General features: G+C 47.6%; 1 protein-coding gene across 1 annotated transcript; it reads left to right on the top strand.

The window, feature by feature from the left end:
- The first annotated feature begins 888 nt into the window (after positions 1-888).
- On the top strand, positions 889-18,810 carry LOC144894361 (uncharacterized). Its single transcript, XM_078787160.1, has 6 exons — positions 889-960; positions 14,164-14,293; positions 14,560-14,756; positions 15,531-15,626; positions 17,290-17,523; positions 18,333-18,810. Exons 1-6 carry the CDS (start codon positions 889-891, stop codon positions 18,588-18,590), a joined length of 987 nt encoding a protein of 328 aa, XP_078643286.1. The 3' UTR covers positions 18,591-18,810.
- Positions 18,811-19,144: the final 334 nt, after the last annotated feature.

The raw sequence follows: 19,144 nt of genomic DNA on the forward strand, positions 1-19,144 counted from the left end.
GGCGAGAACATCCCCGACAGCAAGTATGTCGGATGTGAAATCGATATCAATGGCATTCTTGAGGACTGATCTCATGCCCAATATCAGACAGTTCTGGATAGTTGCTACCTCCTCACGAGCTTACATACGATCGAGACGTGTGATGAGGTAGTGATCATCCCATTGTTCTCTCCATGCCTTGAAATCCCGCAAGGTCGTAGACTCGGATAACACTGGTGGTTGTTTAACCGAGAATTTCGGAGCAGATAAAGATGATGCCTCGGGGGTGTTTTCACGATCTGGAACACCATCGTCACCGACGTCACCAGAACCAGGGGTGGGCGGCCTGCTGTGGCCTCACGTAGCAGTTTCATTTCCTGCATGTGTGCCTGCTGTTGATCGGCCGCGGCCTGTTGTTGGTTCAACATAGCACGTTGCTGCATCGCCAACATGTCCTTCATAATAACCACCAACGAGGTCACATCCTGAGAGTGCTCCGTAGGTTTCTCTTTGGGAGGCATGTCTGTGTGATAAACGTACGGTTATGAATTTGGGGTCGGGGGAATATATAGATTTAGGTAGATCTGCATAGGTAGGTGTCCGGCTGTCATGGTAGGGAACCTCACCTGTAATAAATTCTGTGTTTAGCCCGATTTGCTGGATCAAGTGTGTACCTGTGGTCATATAAGCGTGACCGTGTAATAAATAGATAGTTGTCGGGACTAAGATAATTCCGCTGTGTGTCAGACCTGGTGATCATACCTGTGTCCCGAAGAGAGTGGCAACGCACTCTTGTAGACAGTAGATAGGCCCATTAGTGCACTACATTATTTAAATCCCCCTTTACAATGACTGACCATAAGAACTGACCGGAGAAACAGGCAGAAAGCGGCCACATACAATTACACCATGGCTTTAGAACATCGTACAAGGCAGGCTGGGGCCACGCCCACCGCACGATGGATGGACACCGAGGGTTTGGTGGGCGGGTCGCACGACTGGTGAGAGGAGATCAGAAGATTTGAGAAGAGACCCGGATGACGTCAGAGCAGAAGAGCCTTGGAGTGGCAGACATTTTGTGACTTTGGTCTGGACTTTGCTGGTGAACGTTGATGTGCCAACATTGTCCCCTCTCGTTCTTGGACTGATCCGACTCGGATCTCGCTCTTCCTTTGGCCCTCTTGCTCTGGACTATCCGATTGAGTTCTCCCTTTGCCCTTCTCTTGTTGGCTGCCTTACTGTTTGGACCTCCCTTCTGCCCTTGCTTTTTATTCCCGTTTTGAAGTTTCGCTTCGAAAGACGTTGGAGCGCCGACGATTCTCTTCCCCGGCGTTCACAAACGAGCTGCAGCAGCCGGGAGAACATTACATGCTAGCTCGCTTGGTGTGAGAGGCTTGGTGAACGGGGCGTGGGGAGGCCGGCGTCGGACAACGGTGCTCAAGCCCGACAATTCCTGACGGACGCTACACACGACAGATAAGCCAGCACAAACGCAAACCCGACGCAAATCGAAGATTTTTCAAGTATATTGGTCGGTTGCGTTTGTGGTTCTGTCTGTCTGTCTGTTTGTCTGTCTGTTTGTCTGTCTGTTTGTCACCAGCCTGCAGGTCACAATTCAAAACCGATCGTCACGAAACTTCACCAAGTTTTAAAGGTCTTCCCAATTGAGAAGCCTATTGATTTTGAGGTCAAAAGTCAAAGGTCATCTGGAGGTCAAATTTCTAAAATTGCCATTTTAAATCCGATTGACTTGAAAATTGAATAGAATTTCTACATTGAGTCACTAAATTGGGAAATGAAGTATTTTTGAGGTCAAAAGGTCAAAGGTCAACTCAAGGTCAAATGTTTAAAATCATCAATGTTCATCTGAAAAGCCGTCAATTTTCAACCGATTGACTTGAAAATTGAACAGCATCTGCATATCGAGTCAATAAATTGGGAAACATACTATTTTTAGGTCAAACGGTCAAAGGTCAACTGAAGGTCAAACTTCCAAAATCATAAATTTTCATCTGAAAAAACCATCAATTTTCATCTGATCGACTTGGAAATTGAACAGCATTTGCAAATTGTCACTAAATAGGAAAACCAACTATTTTTGAGGTCAAAAGGTCAAAGGTCAACTCTAGGTCAAACTTCCAAAATCATTAATTTTCATCTGAAAATCCATCAATTTTCATCCGATTGACTTGAAAATAGAACAGCATTTGTGTATTGCCTCACTCAATTGGGAAACCAACTATTTTTGAGGTCAAGAGGTCAAAGATCAACTCAAGGTCAAACTTCTATAATCATCATTTTTCATCTGAAAAATCGTCACTTTTCATCCTGTTGACCTGAGCTTTGATCAAGATCGTAAATTTTAATCTTCATGAAATGGACAATTTTCTGAATTAATGGAACCATTTTTTGGGGGGGGGGGGAGGTGGGACTTTGCAAGTATCATGCTCCACATGACGTCTCCTTGTTTACTTATTTCCCTTGTCTTGTATGTGAAGTGAGGTGTGCGGGATCCCGATTTGGGATATTTAGTTACCGGCGCGTTCTTTTTCTGTTCCGATATTTATTAAATAAACCCTTGCATTATTTTCCCAACCAACTTCAATTCCGTTTCGTGTGAGTTTAATCATTTGCAGGGAGAAGACATCGTCGGGGCTGAAAAGGTAAGCGGCGGTATTTCCCCCGGCCCATGTATCGAACCGCCATCAATTGGATTGCATAAACGCCTCCAAGTGAGCTCGAGTCCATCCGCGATCCCCTGGTGTTATCCGAGGGGCAATCGCGTGACAGTACTCACTGAGAAGTGAAACAGACACGAACGTGAGAAATCCCCTTCCCGCAAACAATGACGACGGACGGAAATCGAAAGTCAATCCGCTGCCATCCACCGTTTTCAGCTTGGATTGGAACCGATGATCACACCCAGAGCTGCGCAGAATGTTCCTTTTGCCGACTACGCCATGTTAAAAGTTCAAGGCGGCAGAGATGAACATCTGAGTTTATTCAAACAACACAGTGACCGAACGCGCAAGCCTTCGGCTGCAGGGCATCATCGAGCAACTGACTCCGCCTCCCCGGAAACGGAAACAGGTTTACATAATACGTCATGTGTAATACCAAAGGCTTTTGCAGCATCCAACACATCCCACGGGTAAATATGTCCCCCTCTTCAACACCCCCCCCCCCCCAAACCTCACCCCACCACCCCCATACCTTTGAAGGAGCTGGGCTCCAGCGAGTTGAAAGAATTGACGCGACCAAAGATGGAAATTCGTCCGAGTAGGTTTAATAAATGTATCACACTCGGGTACTCTGAAAAGCCCGTTTATCGGGCAGCAATATACAGTATATACACATTTATGTCGGGAAGTTTGCCCGGCAAAAGCTATACCGGGCATGCCCGGGTATCAAGGGCGAGCCTTGGAAAGGCGAGTCTGGACCTGCCCGGGCGTGTTTGGCCGCGGCCTGGCAAGTCGAGGCTGGGCGTGCCCGGGTGCTCTGGACGAGCACTGGCAAGGCGAAAGCGGGCATGCCCGGAAGCTCTGGGCGAGCCCTGGAAAGGCGATAGCGGGCATGCCCGGACGCTCTGGGCGAGCCCTGGAAAGGCGATAGCGGGCATGCCCGGACGCTCTGGGCGAGCCCTGGAAAGGCGATAGCGGGCATGCCCGGACGCTCTGGGCGAGCCCTGGAAAGGCGAGAGTGGGCATGCCCGGGAAAGACGAGACCGGGCATGCCCGGGAGGTTCGGGCGTGCCCGGGAACAGTGAGTCCGGGCATGCCCGGGAGAGGCGCGTCTGGCCGTGTTCTGGCCGGTGCAAGGCGATTGTGTGCATCCAGCGGTAACCACTACACACGCCCCTCCAGAATCGACCAGCACCGGCAGGGTCAATTTAAGTGGGGTCCGGATGACCCGGCCGAAGCGACCCCTGGAGGGTCGTGGGGAGGGGTCTGACGTGGTGGTGGGTGGTCGAGCGGGGGGACTGTGGACGGGGGGTGGCCTTTCCGCAGAGGAAGGGCCAACCGTGGTGGTCGGTCGACGTCCATGTGTGCCGGTTTGAGGCGGTCCACAGAAATCCGGTTCGGCCGGCCGCCAAAGTCGACGATGAAAGACTTGTCGCCCCGTCGCAGGACCTGGAAGGGCCCGTCGTACGGCGGCCGGAGTGGCCCCCGGTGCGCGTCATGACGCACAAAGACGTACTCCGCTGTGCGAAGCGCCGGGGGGACGTAGGACTGGGGGCCACTGTGGCGGGACGTCGGCACGGGGGCAAATCGTCGGGCAGCCTCCTGGAGGTCCGAGCGCTGGCGAGCGGCGGACCAGGGACTGGTAGCGTCGGGCATGAATTCGCCCAGGACGCGGAGCGGCTGGCCGTAGACGAGCTCGGCGGCGGATGCCTGGAGGTCTTCCTTGGGGGCCGTGCGAAGGCCCAAAAGGACCCACGGCAGCCGGTCGGCCCAACCGTCGTCCTGAAGGCCAGCCATGAGTGCGGTCTTCATGGAGCGGTGAAACCGCTCGCACAACCCATTGGCTTGGGGGTGGTAGGCCGTGGTGCGGTGCAGCGTGACCCCCAACGAACGGGCGACCGCGCCCCAAAGCTCAGACGTGAACTGTGGGCCGCGGTCAGATGAGATGTCCGCTGGTGCGCCGAAGCGCGCGACCCAGGTGGCGATGAACGCCTGTGCCACGTCGGCGGTGGTGGTGGAGGTGAGGGGCATGGCCTCCGGCCACCTGGTGGTCCTGTCCACCATGGTGAGCAGGTGGGTGAACCCCTGCGAGGGGGGCAGGGGACCCACCAGGTCCACGTGGACGTGGTCGAAACACCGTTCAGGCATGGCGAAAGGTGCCAGCGGGGCCTGGGTGTGGCGTTGGACCTTGGCTCGCTGGCAGGCCGTGCAGGCGTTGGCCCAGTCGCGGATGTTTCGTCGAAGGCCGTGCCAGACGAAACGCGCCGACACCAGCTTCTGAGAAGCTTTCCGGCCCGGGTGAGAAAGGGCGTGGATGGAGGCGAAGATGCGGCGCTGCCAGGAAACGGGCACGATGGGGCGAGGCTGGCCCTGGGAGACGTCGCAGAGCAGGACGGTGCCCGCGAAGGGGATGTCGGCCAGGCGGAGGCCCGTGTCCGCCGCGCGTAGTGCCTGCACCGAGGCGTCGGTGGTCTGGTCGGCCGCCATGAGCGCGAAGTCCACGCCGAGGTGGACCGCATTCGCGCTGGCCCACGAAAGGCAGTCGGCCACGGCGTTGTCTTTGCCGGCGATGTGCTGGATGTCCGTGGTGAAGTCCGGCACGGCGGAGAGGTGGCGCTGCTGGCGGGCCGACCACGGCTCCGTGACCTTAGCCATTGCGTAGACCAACGGCTTGTGGTCGACGAAAGCCGTGAATGGGCGGCCCTCCAGGAGGTGTCGGAAATGGCGAACGGCCAGGAATAGCCCGAACAGCTCGAGGTCAAACGTGCTGTAGTTTAACTCGTTCGGCCGGAGTTGCCGGCTGAAAAAAGTGAGTGGCTGCCAAACCCCGTCCACCCATTGCTCATGGACGGCGCCCACCGCGTAGTTGGAGGCGTCCGTAGTGAGGGCGATGGGCGCGTTGAGCACCGGGTGAGCCAGCAGCGTTGCGTCGGTGAGGGCGCCCGTTTGGCGCTGGCGAAGGCCGCGTCCATGGCTGTGGACCAAACAATGTCATGCCTGGCTGGCTTGCCCCGGAGGGCCTCGTAAAGGGGCCGCATGAGCTGAGCAGCGCGGGGCACGAATCGGTGATAAAAATTCACCATGCCGAGGAACTCTTGAGGGCCTTGATGGAACGGGGACGCGGGAACGTGGTGATGGCCTCGACCTTGGTCGGCAGTGGCACTGCCCCGGTCTTGGTGATGCGGTGGCCCAAAAAGTCAATGGTCATCGCGCCGAAGTGGCATTTGACCGGGTTGACAATTAAGCTGTGCTCGCTGAGGCGACCGAACAGTGTTCGGAGGTGGAGGAGGTGCTTGGCACGGGACGTGCTGGCGACGAGGATGTCGTCCAGATAGACGAAAAGAAACGGCAGGTCGCGCAGCACGCCGTCCATCAAGCGCTGGAACGCCTGGGCCGCGTTCTTGAGGCCAAACGGCATCCGCAAAAATTCGAACAGGCCAAACGGCGTGATGACGGCCATCTTCGGGACATCGGCCACCCGGACAGGTACCTGGTGGTAGCCCCGTATCAGGTCAATTTTCGAAAAGATGACCCGTCCCACCAAACGAGCGGAAAAGTCCTGAATATGCGGGATCGGGTACCTGTCGGGGGTGGTAGCGTCATTGAGACGGCGGTAGTCGCCACATGGGCGCCATCCACCCCCCGGCTTTGGCACGATGTGCAGTGGCGAGGCCCAGGCGCTATCGGAGCGCCGCACGATGCCGAGGTGCTCCAATGCGTCGAATTCAGCCTTCGCCAAGGCGAGCTTGGCTGGGTCGAGGCGGCGGGCCCTGGCGTAGACCGGCGGGCCCGTAGTGGGTATGTGGTGCTCGATCCCGTGCCGCACCGCGACGGCCAAAAACGTCGGCCGTGTGAGGGCCGGGAATTCCACGAGCAGGCGAGCGAACTCGTTCGTTGCCGGGAGGGCGCACGCCAGTTCGGTCGGCGCGGAGCTGCTCATTGTGCACGCCAGGGAGCTGAAGGTCTCGGCATGGACAAGGCGACGTCGTTTGACGTCGACCAGCAGCCCGTGCGCGCAGAGGAAGTCGGCGCCCAGCAAAGCCACGGGGACGCTGGTGGTAACAAAAGTCCATTGAAAGCGCTGGCTGCCGAAGCAGAGGGTGACGACGCGTGGGCCGAAAGTGCGTATGGCCGAGCCATTAGCAGCGACCAAAGAGGGGCCGCAAACTGCGTCCAGCCTGTCCTGCTCGGAGGCGGGTATGATGCTCAGTTGGGTGCCGGTGTCGCACAGGAAACGCCGCCCAGACGCTTTGTCCCAAATAAACAGCAAGTTGCCCGAGTGGCCGGCGCTCATGGCTGGGAATGAACGCCGGCCCGGCCGTTTCCCGACCTGCCGAAAGTGCACGGGGGCCGGCACGTCCGAGCCTTGTGTCGGAACCTGGTGTGGTAATAACACCACGCCCGGTCAGGTGGAGGCCCCGGCCGTCGTGTCGGAAGCGGGCGGTGCGGCGTGGTGGCCGCCAGTTGCACCGGCAGTTCGGCCTCCAACCGCGCAGGGCGCTCGGGCGTCGTGGGCATCGCCTCGGACGGCGGCGGGCTCCAGGTAACCGCGCCGATGTGCTGGCCCGCCGAGGAGATCTTATCGGCTTCCCTGGCGAGGGCGCGGGAATCCGTGATCAACGTGCCAGCCAGGGCGAGGCATACCGGGTGAGGCAGCTGGCGAAGGAACAGCTCGCGGAACAGAAAATCCGGAGAGTGCTCACCGAGCAACGAGAAAGCATGCCCGGGAAAGACGAGACCGGGCGTGCCCGGAGGTTCGGGCGTGCCCGAGAACAGTGAGTCCGGGCATGCCCGGGAGAGGCGCGTCTGGCCGTGTTCTGGCCGGTGCAAGGCGATTGTGTGCATCCAGCGGTAACCGCTACACCTTCATATTAACGAGTGTTAATCGTGAAGATGAGAGTGGGCTTGGATCGGATCACAGGTAGAATGTGGAACCATGGATGGAATTAACAGAGCGTCATCACGTATCTCTCACCCCACTGTTGGAAACATGGCCACTTGACCTTTTGGGTGTTTCTAGCTGTTTTTCTCCAATGAAGGGTTCATACCCGAAACGTCAGGTTCTCATTGTTTCCCACGGCGGTTTTAATCTCTTAACCTTCATGGAAATCTCTTCCATCCAATCAACACACAGCGATCCATGTGGAACCAATCACTTTAAAGAGTCCTGTGACGAGGAACAAGCGAGCGATAAAATGACCATTTAACAACTGGCGTGATGACGTCACCATAAGTTGATGTTGAGTTGGAACCATATACTCCGATAATGATGTTGATGAAGTTCGTGTAACATTCACTATTTAAATAAACAAGAAGAAAAAGACATAAAATGTCAAAGCACCTGCCGTGGTTTCAGTACTTTTGCTGTATTTTTTCAAGGCTGTCAGTGTCAGTCGGCCATCTTTGGTCAGATGACAAAACGAATATTTTTCCATATGTAAAACTCATGTATTGTCTTTGTGCCAAGTTTGAACAAAATCGGTCCATGCATGCCCGATAAATGGACGGAGACACGTTTAAGTAACAAAATTGCTACCAGTCGGCCATCTTGGATCTGATCTCTTTAAAAATGATTTGCATAATATGTAAGTCATTATTCATTATCTTTGTGCCAAGATTGAACAAGATCGGTAAATGCATGTCCGAGAAATGTTTGAGGACGTGTTCATCATCGGGTTTTTAACAACTAAAATAGTCGCCAGTCAGCCATCTTTGATCGCATCGCGAAACAACATGGTGTGCACATGTATACTGTAATTTGTTGTTTTTGTGCCAAGTATGAACAAAATCGGTCCATACATCTCGGAGATATGGTTATGGACGGACGGACAAAAAAAGATACCCCAATCCAAAACCCCCTCCCTCCCCCCCCCCCGTTTCGGACTAAGTCCAACGGGGAGTGGGGGGCATGGAGGTAAAGGGGGTGGACTAATGATCACATGTAGTGAATCTGTCCTGGTGAAGCAAGACGGGACTCAAATTGAGAAAAGGGATCCTGTGGGATGAACAAATCATACTTACTTGGTGGGTGACACACAGTGATCAATTTGAGAGCGGTCTGTACCTGGTTAGGTTAGGTGAGGTCGGGGATCATCTATGGTGAATGGTCCAGTTGTATGACCAGGTGTTCTGACCCTTTGGGGATCGCATTTGTCTGTTTGATTAACCTTGTGATTTCAGCCTTCAGGTCGACGGGAATGTTTGTCCATGGGACAGTCCTGTTGGGTTGTGTACAAGTGGCATCTCACCGGTACACTTGGCATTTCACCTGCACACGTGGCATTTCACCTGTACACGTGGCATTTCACCTGTACGCATGGCATTTCACCTGTACACGTGGCATCTCACCTGTACACGTGGCATTTCACCGACACGCGTCGCATTTCACCTGCACGCGTCGCATTTCACCTGTACCAATAACCTGTAAAAAGGGAACAATTAATGGTAATTACTTTATTTTCATTCTGAGTGCTTCGTCACACTAATTGGAGCATTATTAACAGGAATTGATGGAATGTTGAAGCAAAAATGTCAAAAATCTAATTGAAGAATTGCAAACCCGTCATCGATTTATTACGTACAGTGTACGTACACGTGTGTGTGTGTACGTTTGGATGTACGTCGTGTACGTCGTACACGCAGATGTTTGGATGGGTGTGGGACGTTGGTGTGTTGTAATGTGGAAATGATAGGTAATATTTCCTAAAGATATGTGGGAGGGAATAGGGAAGGTTAACGAAGGTGGGGAGGTTAGGAGGAGAAGGCAGATTGGGACGAGACAAGAGATGGTAGGAGAGGAATGGAAATCGACGGACGTCGCGGGATGGGCGTGGTCAATAAATGGAGTGGGCGTGGTCATTAAATGGAGTGGCTCTCTCGAATTTATTGGAATCTTTGTGATGATGTCTGCAGCTCTCACACCGCAGGCCGGTCGGTGGTCATTCGGTTTTCTCCCTCTATTCTCCAACATGGCTCCCTCTGCTCTCCTAATCCTCCACTCCTCCACATCAACTCCAGGATGCACGCGTTCTTCCAGCAAGCCCTTCTTGGTTAATCTCCCAAAATCCAGGCTGGCTGCACACCTCACCTCTTTTTTTCCTCACTTCTCCCATCTCTGGAAACTCCTTCCAGAGGCTGTTCCGTCTCTCTCACTCTCTTCCCCTCCAGGTGTTCAAGCTCGCAGTGCACCTCCATCTATTACCATCACAAATTCTCACCCATGATATTTATTACTCCCATTAACCTTTCCTGTGTTATTCAGATGGTAACATAATGATCTCCCATTGATGAACACAATCTTCCTGTAAATGGTGTAAATACTGTAAACAAACCCACCCTGTGTGCGTGACAGTCCTGGTCACACCCAAACTGGAAATATCACAACGCACCACGGGTTCTGTGTTCATCTCTTCTTTATCCACCTCTCGTCTTTCTTCCACCTCAAAATTCACACCTGCACTTTCAGATTGATCAGCAAAGGGATCACAAGGGTACTTTGTAAATGTTATTGTATTTTTTTTTTTTTATTGTAAAAGAGCAAATGTATATGGTTATGTCATTATGTATGTCCATATGTTTATATGCCAGGTTAACGTCTTCTTCTTCTTCAAATAAAATTAACACCCTCTTAATTAACCCTCTTAATTACGTTGAGACTGCTGAGACCCCTCACACCTTTGACGACCCTTTAAATCCCCCAAGACCCTTCAGACCACCAAGACCACTGAAGACCCAAAATACCCTGGAGACCCCAAAACACCCCAAAGACCCAAAACACCCTGAAGACCCAAAACACCCTGAAGACCCAAAACACCCCGGAGACCCAAAACAACCTGAAGACCCAAAATACCCCAAAGACCCAAAACACCCCCAGATACCCAAAATACTCCTAAAGGCCCAGGGGATCTAAAAGACCCTGAAGACACAAATGGCGTTGAAGACCTAGAAGACCCCAAATACCCCAAAGAACGAATAGACCTCGAAGACCCACAAGACCCTGAAGACCCAAAAATACCCAAAGACCCTTAAAGACCCAGAGGAAGCAAAATACCCTTAAGACCCAAAATCCCCTGAAGACACCGAAGACCCCAAATACACCAAAGACCGAAAACACCCAGAAGACCCAAAATACCCCGAAGACCCAAAATACCCTGAAGACCCCAAAAGACCCCAAAGCCCCAAAAATACGACGAAGACCCAAAACACCCCGAAAACCCAAAATACCCAAAAGATCTAAAAGACCCCGTAGACCCACGAGACCCAGAACACCCAAAACACCCCAAAGACCCAAATGCCCTTGAAGGCCCAGAGGATCCAAAATACCCTGAAGACCCAAATGGCCCTGAAGACCCAAAACACCATGAAGACACAAAAGACCCAAAATACACCGAAATGGTCAAAGATGCCTATCCCTCTAAAACGACGTGTGCTGAGGTGTGCGGAGCACGCCGAGTCACGCTAGTTTTAACAATAACAAAGTTGAAGTCCTGTGGTCTGAATGACTTTTCAGAGTGAGCTGAAAGTTAGATTTATAAAAGATCAAGAATGTTCACGTGATATTTTTGTAATGATAATAATTTATACATCATTGTTGCAATGTGAAGTGAAGAAGTTATAAAAGTGTTGCGGACTTTCCAGAAATGAGATGGAACCAAAAACATGGTGAGATTGTCATTAGATGTGAAAACAGTAACAACAAGGTCGAATTGGCACAACAAGTCGATGACGTCATTACATTCCTGTGTGATGTCATGAAAGTGACACACCTGTATTATGCTTCCTTGAAGGATCTAATAATCGTTCAGTTTGAAAACAGCTTCATCAGGAGAGGTAATGTAAATATCATTCAGTTGCTGTGTTATGGAATAACAGATTATTATATGGTTTTATTACAAGGATTGATAAACCTCTTTGGAATCACAAAGGTAAATATGAAATTCATCTGGTTGTTATATATGGTTCCCACTTGTTTTTGGTCCCGATGTGTTTGTGTACCTGTGTTTGATTTGTACCTTATTTTGCAATAAGTTTTACTCTTACCTGTTTTATACCTGTTTTCCCAACTTCCTGACCTGCACATACATATGAGGGCGAGTCAAAAAGTTTTTCTTTTTACAACAACTTTTAGAGCCACACCCGTGACTCCTATTCAAGGCTTCAAGAGAATCATCCAGTACTGGGAATAACGTGACATGTTCAGAAACTGCAGAAAATGATGCACATCCGTGTCGAGTTTCTTGGTGTTGGCTCGTTATTTATGGTTAAGGGGTTGGGGGTGAGGGGGGTAAATGTATTGACTACGTTCGACGTACAATGTCGAATATCCCATTATGGCCATTCCAACTTTTCCCACCATTGGGCCAACATTAGTTAGTGTGCTACCTGGAGAGTATTTTTATTGTTAAAGAAACAAACTACAAGGAAGTACCTCAAGTGTAACAAATACCATAAGTTTCTTATTTTCATTAATCTGTTCATGTTGTCCTCCCTTTAAACCAACGATGTGCGCGTAAGAGAGTAAAGTGAAACACCTGGTTTGTCTGGTTTTCCTTGTTCTTGTTTATTTCAATCACACATTTAATTCTGATTCATGTTGAATGCAAATTCATTCCTTTCTACGTCACAAGTCATGGAAATATTTTTTCTATGAAAGAAAATGTTCAGGAAAATGTTTTTTCAAAACAGAGTTTTTTTACAGCGTAATTTGCACAGATATGTAATACTGATCCAAGATTGACCTCACTTGGCCCCAAAAACATATTTCACTCAATTATGAAATACTGATCCAACATTGACCCCACGTGGCCCCAAAAACATATTTCACTCAATTATGTAATACAGATCCAAGATTGACCCCATTTGCATGACAGGGGCTTGAAACTCAGGACCTTGCAATCTTAAGCCAGCCATCTTATCCGTTTTGCCAACATCTGGTTTTACTCTTCCATGAACCTCCATCTTATATAGAAAAACAATTCACTAACCCAGAGCCACAGAATACTCGAGTTCGGGGAATTTAACAATAGCTGCCATGTTGTTACTCAAGTGTTGACGTGTGGTGTGGCGTTAAATACCTACCTTTAAGACATACCTTTTAATTAAGGAATTAATTTAAGAAAGGAACATACCTTTAAGACATTTTCACCTTTTAAATCCCGTACACCTTACAGACCATTACAGACCTTTTAATTTCGACCCTTTAACCCCTTAGACCCCTTCAGCCCTTTAGACCCTTCAGACCCTTCAAACCCTAAACCTCTGAGAGCTTTAACTTTTGTTCCTGAAGTCTATTTGGACAAATTAACCCCCCAAGACCCTTAAGACACTCAAGACCCCATTAGACCCTCTAGATCCTTTGGCCTTCAACTACTTTGGTTCTGCTGTTGGTGTTTCCCCCCTCTCTCTGCTGTTCCTTTTGTCCTGTCACTTTCTGATCCGTTCATTGCACTAGTACGAGCTCCCGATCTCCCACGAGCCTCGACTATGTATACAAAAAACTGCATTTCTCACTGAACCCTGATCTTCATTACTCCATTTGACAATAATCTTCATCGAAATTTATTTACTGCCAGCATTTCAACTGTTACCCACAATCCCTCTGTTTTGTGATTCTCTCTTCCCATCAAAAGTAAGTGTTTCATGTTGAAAATCCAACATGGCAACCAACACATTCTATCCATATCAGTTATCCTCACACATTTTCAATCACATACTCCTTCCTTTTAACTGTTTAACTTGCATCGACAAACACACACACACTTTAATACCCTGAATCTGAATGATAATTATTCCTCACATAATTGTTACCTCCACCACTGAATGTAGACAGAGCATCGACATGTTTTCACCCCTGTCTGTCGGTCTGTCTGTGAGCAGGATATCTCAAACCGTTATGGACGGATCCAAACGACATTTGGTGGACTGGTTGGTTGTCTGACCAGGACAAGTTGATTCTATTTTGGTGAAGATCTGGATCCAGACATAAAAATTCTTCAAAGTAATTCTTCACCATTTAGATAGAGGGCCAAACACGATATATCGCACGATATTTCAAAAAGTTTCAGACGAAACATGGTGGATGAGTTCGGTCTGTGACAAGGGAATAGTGATTAGATTTTGGTGAAGATCTGAATCCGGATCCGCATCCGGCTTCGAGAATATGGTTACCTTTTTTTTAGGGACTCTTCACCATTGAGAGAGGGGTCCAAAAACTATATATATCATGATATCTCAAAATGTTGTGGACGAGATATGACAAAACTTGGTGGATGAGTTGGGCAGGTGACAACAACAAGCCAATTCGATTTTGGTTTAGGTCCGGAGACAATTCCAGCCTATCAGTGGACTACAAAACTTATAAACTGTTCAGCCTGGTGGAGGTATGCGTTCTGACGAGGTATGCGGAGGTATGTGTTCTAATGAAGCCATGCTTCTAGTTATTTATTTCAATATAATTATAGTTTAAAAAGCTTAACTTTTTCTTCTTTTCAATCTCCATTTGCAGGTTTTAATTCAACTCTGCTTCACACTCTTCTCTGACGCCAAGGAGATGGCTTCTTCTTCATCTAATATGGGAGATAATTTGGATGCACTCACCTGCTCAGTGTGCCTTGCTGTCTATGACGAGCCTGTTGGTTTGCCATGCGGCCACTCGTTTTGTCGTGTGTGTATAGAGACATACTGGGCGAGCAAGGAAGAAGACACAGCCTGTGTTTGTCCAATTTGCCGTGAGGTTTTTCCACAAAAACCAAAACTCAAGAAGAATGCGACCATTGCCTACTTAATGGAAAATATTGTGAATGTGAAGAAGGGAGGCCCTGGGGGGACCGATAGTCATTGTGAGGTTTGTAAGAGAGAGGCAGCGAAGAGGTGTGTACCTTGTGAGATCCTCTGCTGTGAGAAACACCTGAAGCCTCATCAACAGAAAGGGCACAAATTGGTGGAGTGAAGATTGAGGAACTAAGATGCACAAAACATGGAAAGCCAATCCAACTCTATTGTAAGGATGATGAGAGCTTGATGTGCGTCACGTGCATGGGTGGACAACATAGGGACCACGACGTTGTTGATGTGGAGATTGCTCATTCTGAACTAAAGGTGAGTAAATCAATGAAAACGGTTATTGTTTGTATTTCATCCAAAATGTTTTTTTAATGTATTGGGCTTGAGGTTGCACCTGATTTTTTTTTTACTTCCCGATTATCAATTATAATCGATTTCTGATCATCTTGTTACATAATGGAAGTGGAATTTCCTCACAAATGTGACATTTCTGAGAATGAGTGTCTCATCAGAATTGTTTATCATGTTCTGCTGTTGATCATTCACCTGTACAAGCCGTAATGAGGAATGAATAAGGTTTTCATGTGACCATCTGATAAAAAGGTTAAATTGTTGATTTTACATCAACATGATGAAGGTTCAGAATCCACCACAAGAAACTCAGTTTGTTTTGGAATAAGGAAGAATATTCATGGCCAAGAGCAACTTTCAATCTTCCAACTTAAACATTAAAAAGGCAGTGACGTCATATAATCTCAGTTCAGCTACCTGCCACATAATTAAATAATTAATTTAATGTAGAGTGATGTAATCATGAAAGCTTCAGTGCTTCACCAAACATCGACCTTGAATACAGTTGAGAAACAGTTTTTGTGGTTAATGTTGTTCTGCGACTTTTTCTCGTGCATCTATAGATTGAAACAAAAGAGATTGTTATGAAGTTTTAACAAACGGCCATCGTCTTCACTGTGATTTTTCTCACAAATGTATATAATGTGCAGTATTTATCTATTTATGTGCAGGATGTTACTTTTTAATCCACCGCAGGTTCACGATTCTTTACTTCTGTTGTTTCTTTATTCTGTTCAGGATGTTTTGGCTGCAAAGTATCCTCACGTGTCACAGTCAATGGAGAGAGTTGCATCCCAACTACAGCAGGTTCAGGAAGAGAAAGAGCGAACAGAGGTGGGAATCACCATGGGTGTTCTTGGAAACTTAGCAAAGGTCATGTCCCCCACCCCGTTCCCCCATTTAAAAACTGAATGCACTCGAGGGAGGTGTTCGGTCATTTTCTTTCTCTTGTAATAAGTCATGGTTGTTTTGTGATGGGATGTACGATAACAAAAGATTCAGAAGAGAAATGACGATGCAAACAGAATGAAGCAAACAACAATTAATCCAACAATTGTACGGATGTCTGCATGTTTGTATGTGTATGTGTGAGCTAACAACTTAGCCAATGTGTTACTGGCACATGTTTTTCAAACGTTCTCAGAGTACTCATGAGAGGTCATGTGCGAGAGAATAATTCCCCCATTCTCCCAATCCATGCCCAACCTTACTGGAGCAAATTACCGTTTAAAACCCATTAGAATTGCCCTTTAGAATACCGTTTAAAACCCATGAGAATTACCCTTTAGAATTACCTTAAAAAACCCATGAGAATTGTCCTTTAGAATTAACGTTTAAAACCCATGAGATTTACCCTTTAGAAGTACCGTTTAAAATCCATGAGAATTGCCCTTTAGAAGTACCGGTTAAAAGCCATGATAATTACACTTTAGAATTACCGTTAAACACCCTTTATAAATACCGTTTAAAACCCATGAGAATTACCCTTTGGAATTGCCGTTTAAAACCCATGAGAATTACCCTTTAGAAGTACCGGTTAAAAGCCATGAGAATTACACCTTAGAATTACCGTTAAACACCCTTTATAATTACCGTTTAAAACCCATGAGAATTACCCTTTGAAATTACCGTTTAAAACCCATGAGAATTACCCTTTAGAATTACCGTTAAACACCCTTTATAATTACCGTTTAAAACCCATGAGAATTACCCTTTGAAATTACCGTTTAAAACCCATGAGAATTACCCTTTAGAATTACCGTTAAACACTCTTTATAATTACCGTTTAAAACCCATGAGAATTACCCTTTGAAATTACCGTTTAAAACCCATGAGAATTACACCTTAGAATTACCGTTAAACACCCTTTATAATTACCGTTTAAAACCCATGAGAATTACCCTTTGAAATTACCGTTTAAAACCCATGAGAATTACCCTTTAGAAGTACCGGTTAAAACCCATGAGAATTACACTTTAGAATTACCGTTAAACACCCTTTATAATTACCATTTAAAACCCATGAAAATTACCCGTTAGAATTACCGTTTAAAACCCAAGATAATTGCCCTTTAGAATTACCGTTTAAAACCCGTGAGAATTACCCTTTTGAATTATCGTTTGAAACCCTTTAGAATTACCCTTTATAATTACCCTTTCGAACACATTAGCATTGAACACGGTGGATTAGAAAGGTTCATCTTCTTCATTTTTTGATTGACGGACAAATCCAAATGTGGAAACGGCTTCACCGCTTAAAAATTGAAATAATTAAATGTTAATTTAGACTTATTAAAGGTTGAAATCTCCGATTGGTTCCTGGACTCAATCATCTTTGTAGATAAGAGTGCCCACTTCATTTTACCTTCAAAACCCACACCTGGTACCAGTGATTTAATCCTATCAGCCATAATCCATTGTTCCTTTTATTAGTTTCTACATTTTCTCTAAGAGTTTCTTCCTGATTTTTCAATAATTCAAACAATGATTCTTCCCAGAACTCCAGCAGAGATGCTGAGGACAGTTTGGAGGAGAAGCGGAGGTTGGTGTGCCAATTTGTGAATGAATCTGTGGATCTGATGAAGAGTGAAATCAATAAGAGGAAAATGGAGAAACTTTCTCTTCTTGGGAAGCAGAGGGAGAAACTGGAGCAGCAGATGGCGTCTCTACGTCAAGGAAAATCCACAATGGACAAAGCACTCCAGAAACTGGAGGCTGTTTCTTTTCTACAGGTGAGGTTTATCGTAAACTAGCAGGCGTTTATCCCAGCGTTGCCTGGTGATGTTCTAATCCTGATGGCATTTTGAAGAAATCAATTTGGTTTTTTCTCTATTTTTGTGAGTGTCTAAAACACTTCCCTGCACGCACTAAGGAAAATTGATATTTAATATTTATTTAACTAGTACACCCACTCACCATGGGAGCAGCAGAGAGACATGTTATTATCCCTATTATTGTAACGTTTGTGGGGGTAGATGGAGGAATCCCATCATAAAGGTAGCACTGTATGGTTGTAGCATGGGCCATGGATGGGTAGGAGACATCTCAATGTGTTTAAGTTGAGAAAACTGTGAGCTTAAGATTGTGTACGTGTCACCACACGGTGGGTGTTTTTGTGTTAACTAGGTAGGGTCTAAGGCTAGTTTCTCCCAGGATGTGATTACCCCCAGTGGCTTTTCCCCTACGTTTGTACATTTCCAAGCCCAGCCATGCAACCACCCCCATTAAACAACGATGGCTGTCCACTGCATGCGGACAGAACCCGTACATTCCCGAGCGAATTAAACTCCACCTCCAAGGAATCGTAACCGGCGGGCCACGCCCCCGAAGTTCTTCATTGGTGGACGACATGGGGTGTTTTGATGGAGCTCGACCATTGGTCGGGGTAACGTCATGCAGAAGGTGCGGGTAGAAATGACGGTTGGGAAAAGAGTCAGGCTCGAGGTCAGATAGTTTTGTCATGGAGGAAGAAGAGCGTGTCTCTCTTTTGGCACTTGTGCTTGTTGAAGGAGCTGGTTTTTTCTCTGTGCATGCTTTGAAGAGGAAACTGAGAAAGAGTGGCTTGGACAACTTTTATCGTGAGGAGGAGGGATTGGTGATGGTGGTGCTCTTTGTGGGAGCTGGGAGCCGCTTTGTGCTTGCTGGCCTGGAATTGAGAGGAGGACGTTTGGCTGCCTGCTTCACAGCTCAGTGCGCTCACGTGGCTGACAGCGCAATTTTGGGGCACTTCGACATGCAGTCCTTTCGTCGACCAACCTTACCAGTTAACGACCACCAAGCGTCTAAAAGTCCTTGTTGAGACAAGAGCTGAGTGCTGGCCGACTAAAAGCAAACATTTATTTTATTTTCTATTTTCCTTGTGTGTTTTTGTGACTGAATGAAGACATCTCAAATTCGGATTTAGTTTTACCTAACCTTTCATTTGCACCTCTTTTGTTTATTCTTATTAAATTAATCATGTGGCATTTTTCATTTATTTTGTTCGTTTATTCATCGTGGGTTCCAGAATAAACCCGTGTGTTTCGCATCGATAAACGTCTCGCAGCGTTTCATCTCACACCTTCCAGAACCACCAATAATTTGGGAGTTCACCTCGGGAGTAAACACGATCGGCCATTCGTCACCCAGTGGCCTTAACCACTGTCTTAAACATGACATTATTATTGCTAATTATTATTAACTAGGGCATGCCCGTACTATATCTATATCTAAAATTATATCCCCCCCTCTATTTACATGAAATGGTTTGGTTCATGAAATGTTTTGGTCCATTCGCAACGCCAAAGCGAACGGCGAACGCTTTACATGAAATGGTTTGGTCCATGAAATGTTTTGGTCCATTCGCAACGCCAA

The sequence above is a fragment of the Myxine glutinosa genome, chromosome 1 (genome assembly GCF_964187855.1).
Source record: "Myxine glutinosa chromosome 1, kmMyxGlut1.1, whole genome shotgun sequence".
Taxonomy (NCBI): Eukaryota; Metazoa; Chordata; class Myxini; order Myxiniformes; family Myxinidae; genus Myxine; species Myxine glutinosa.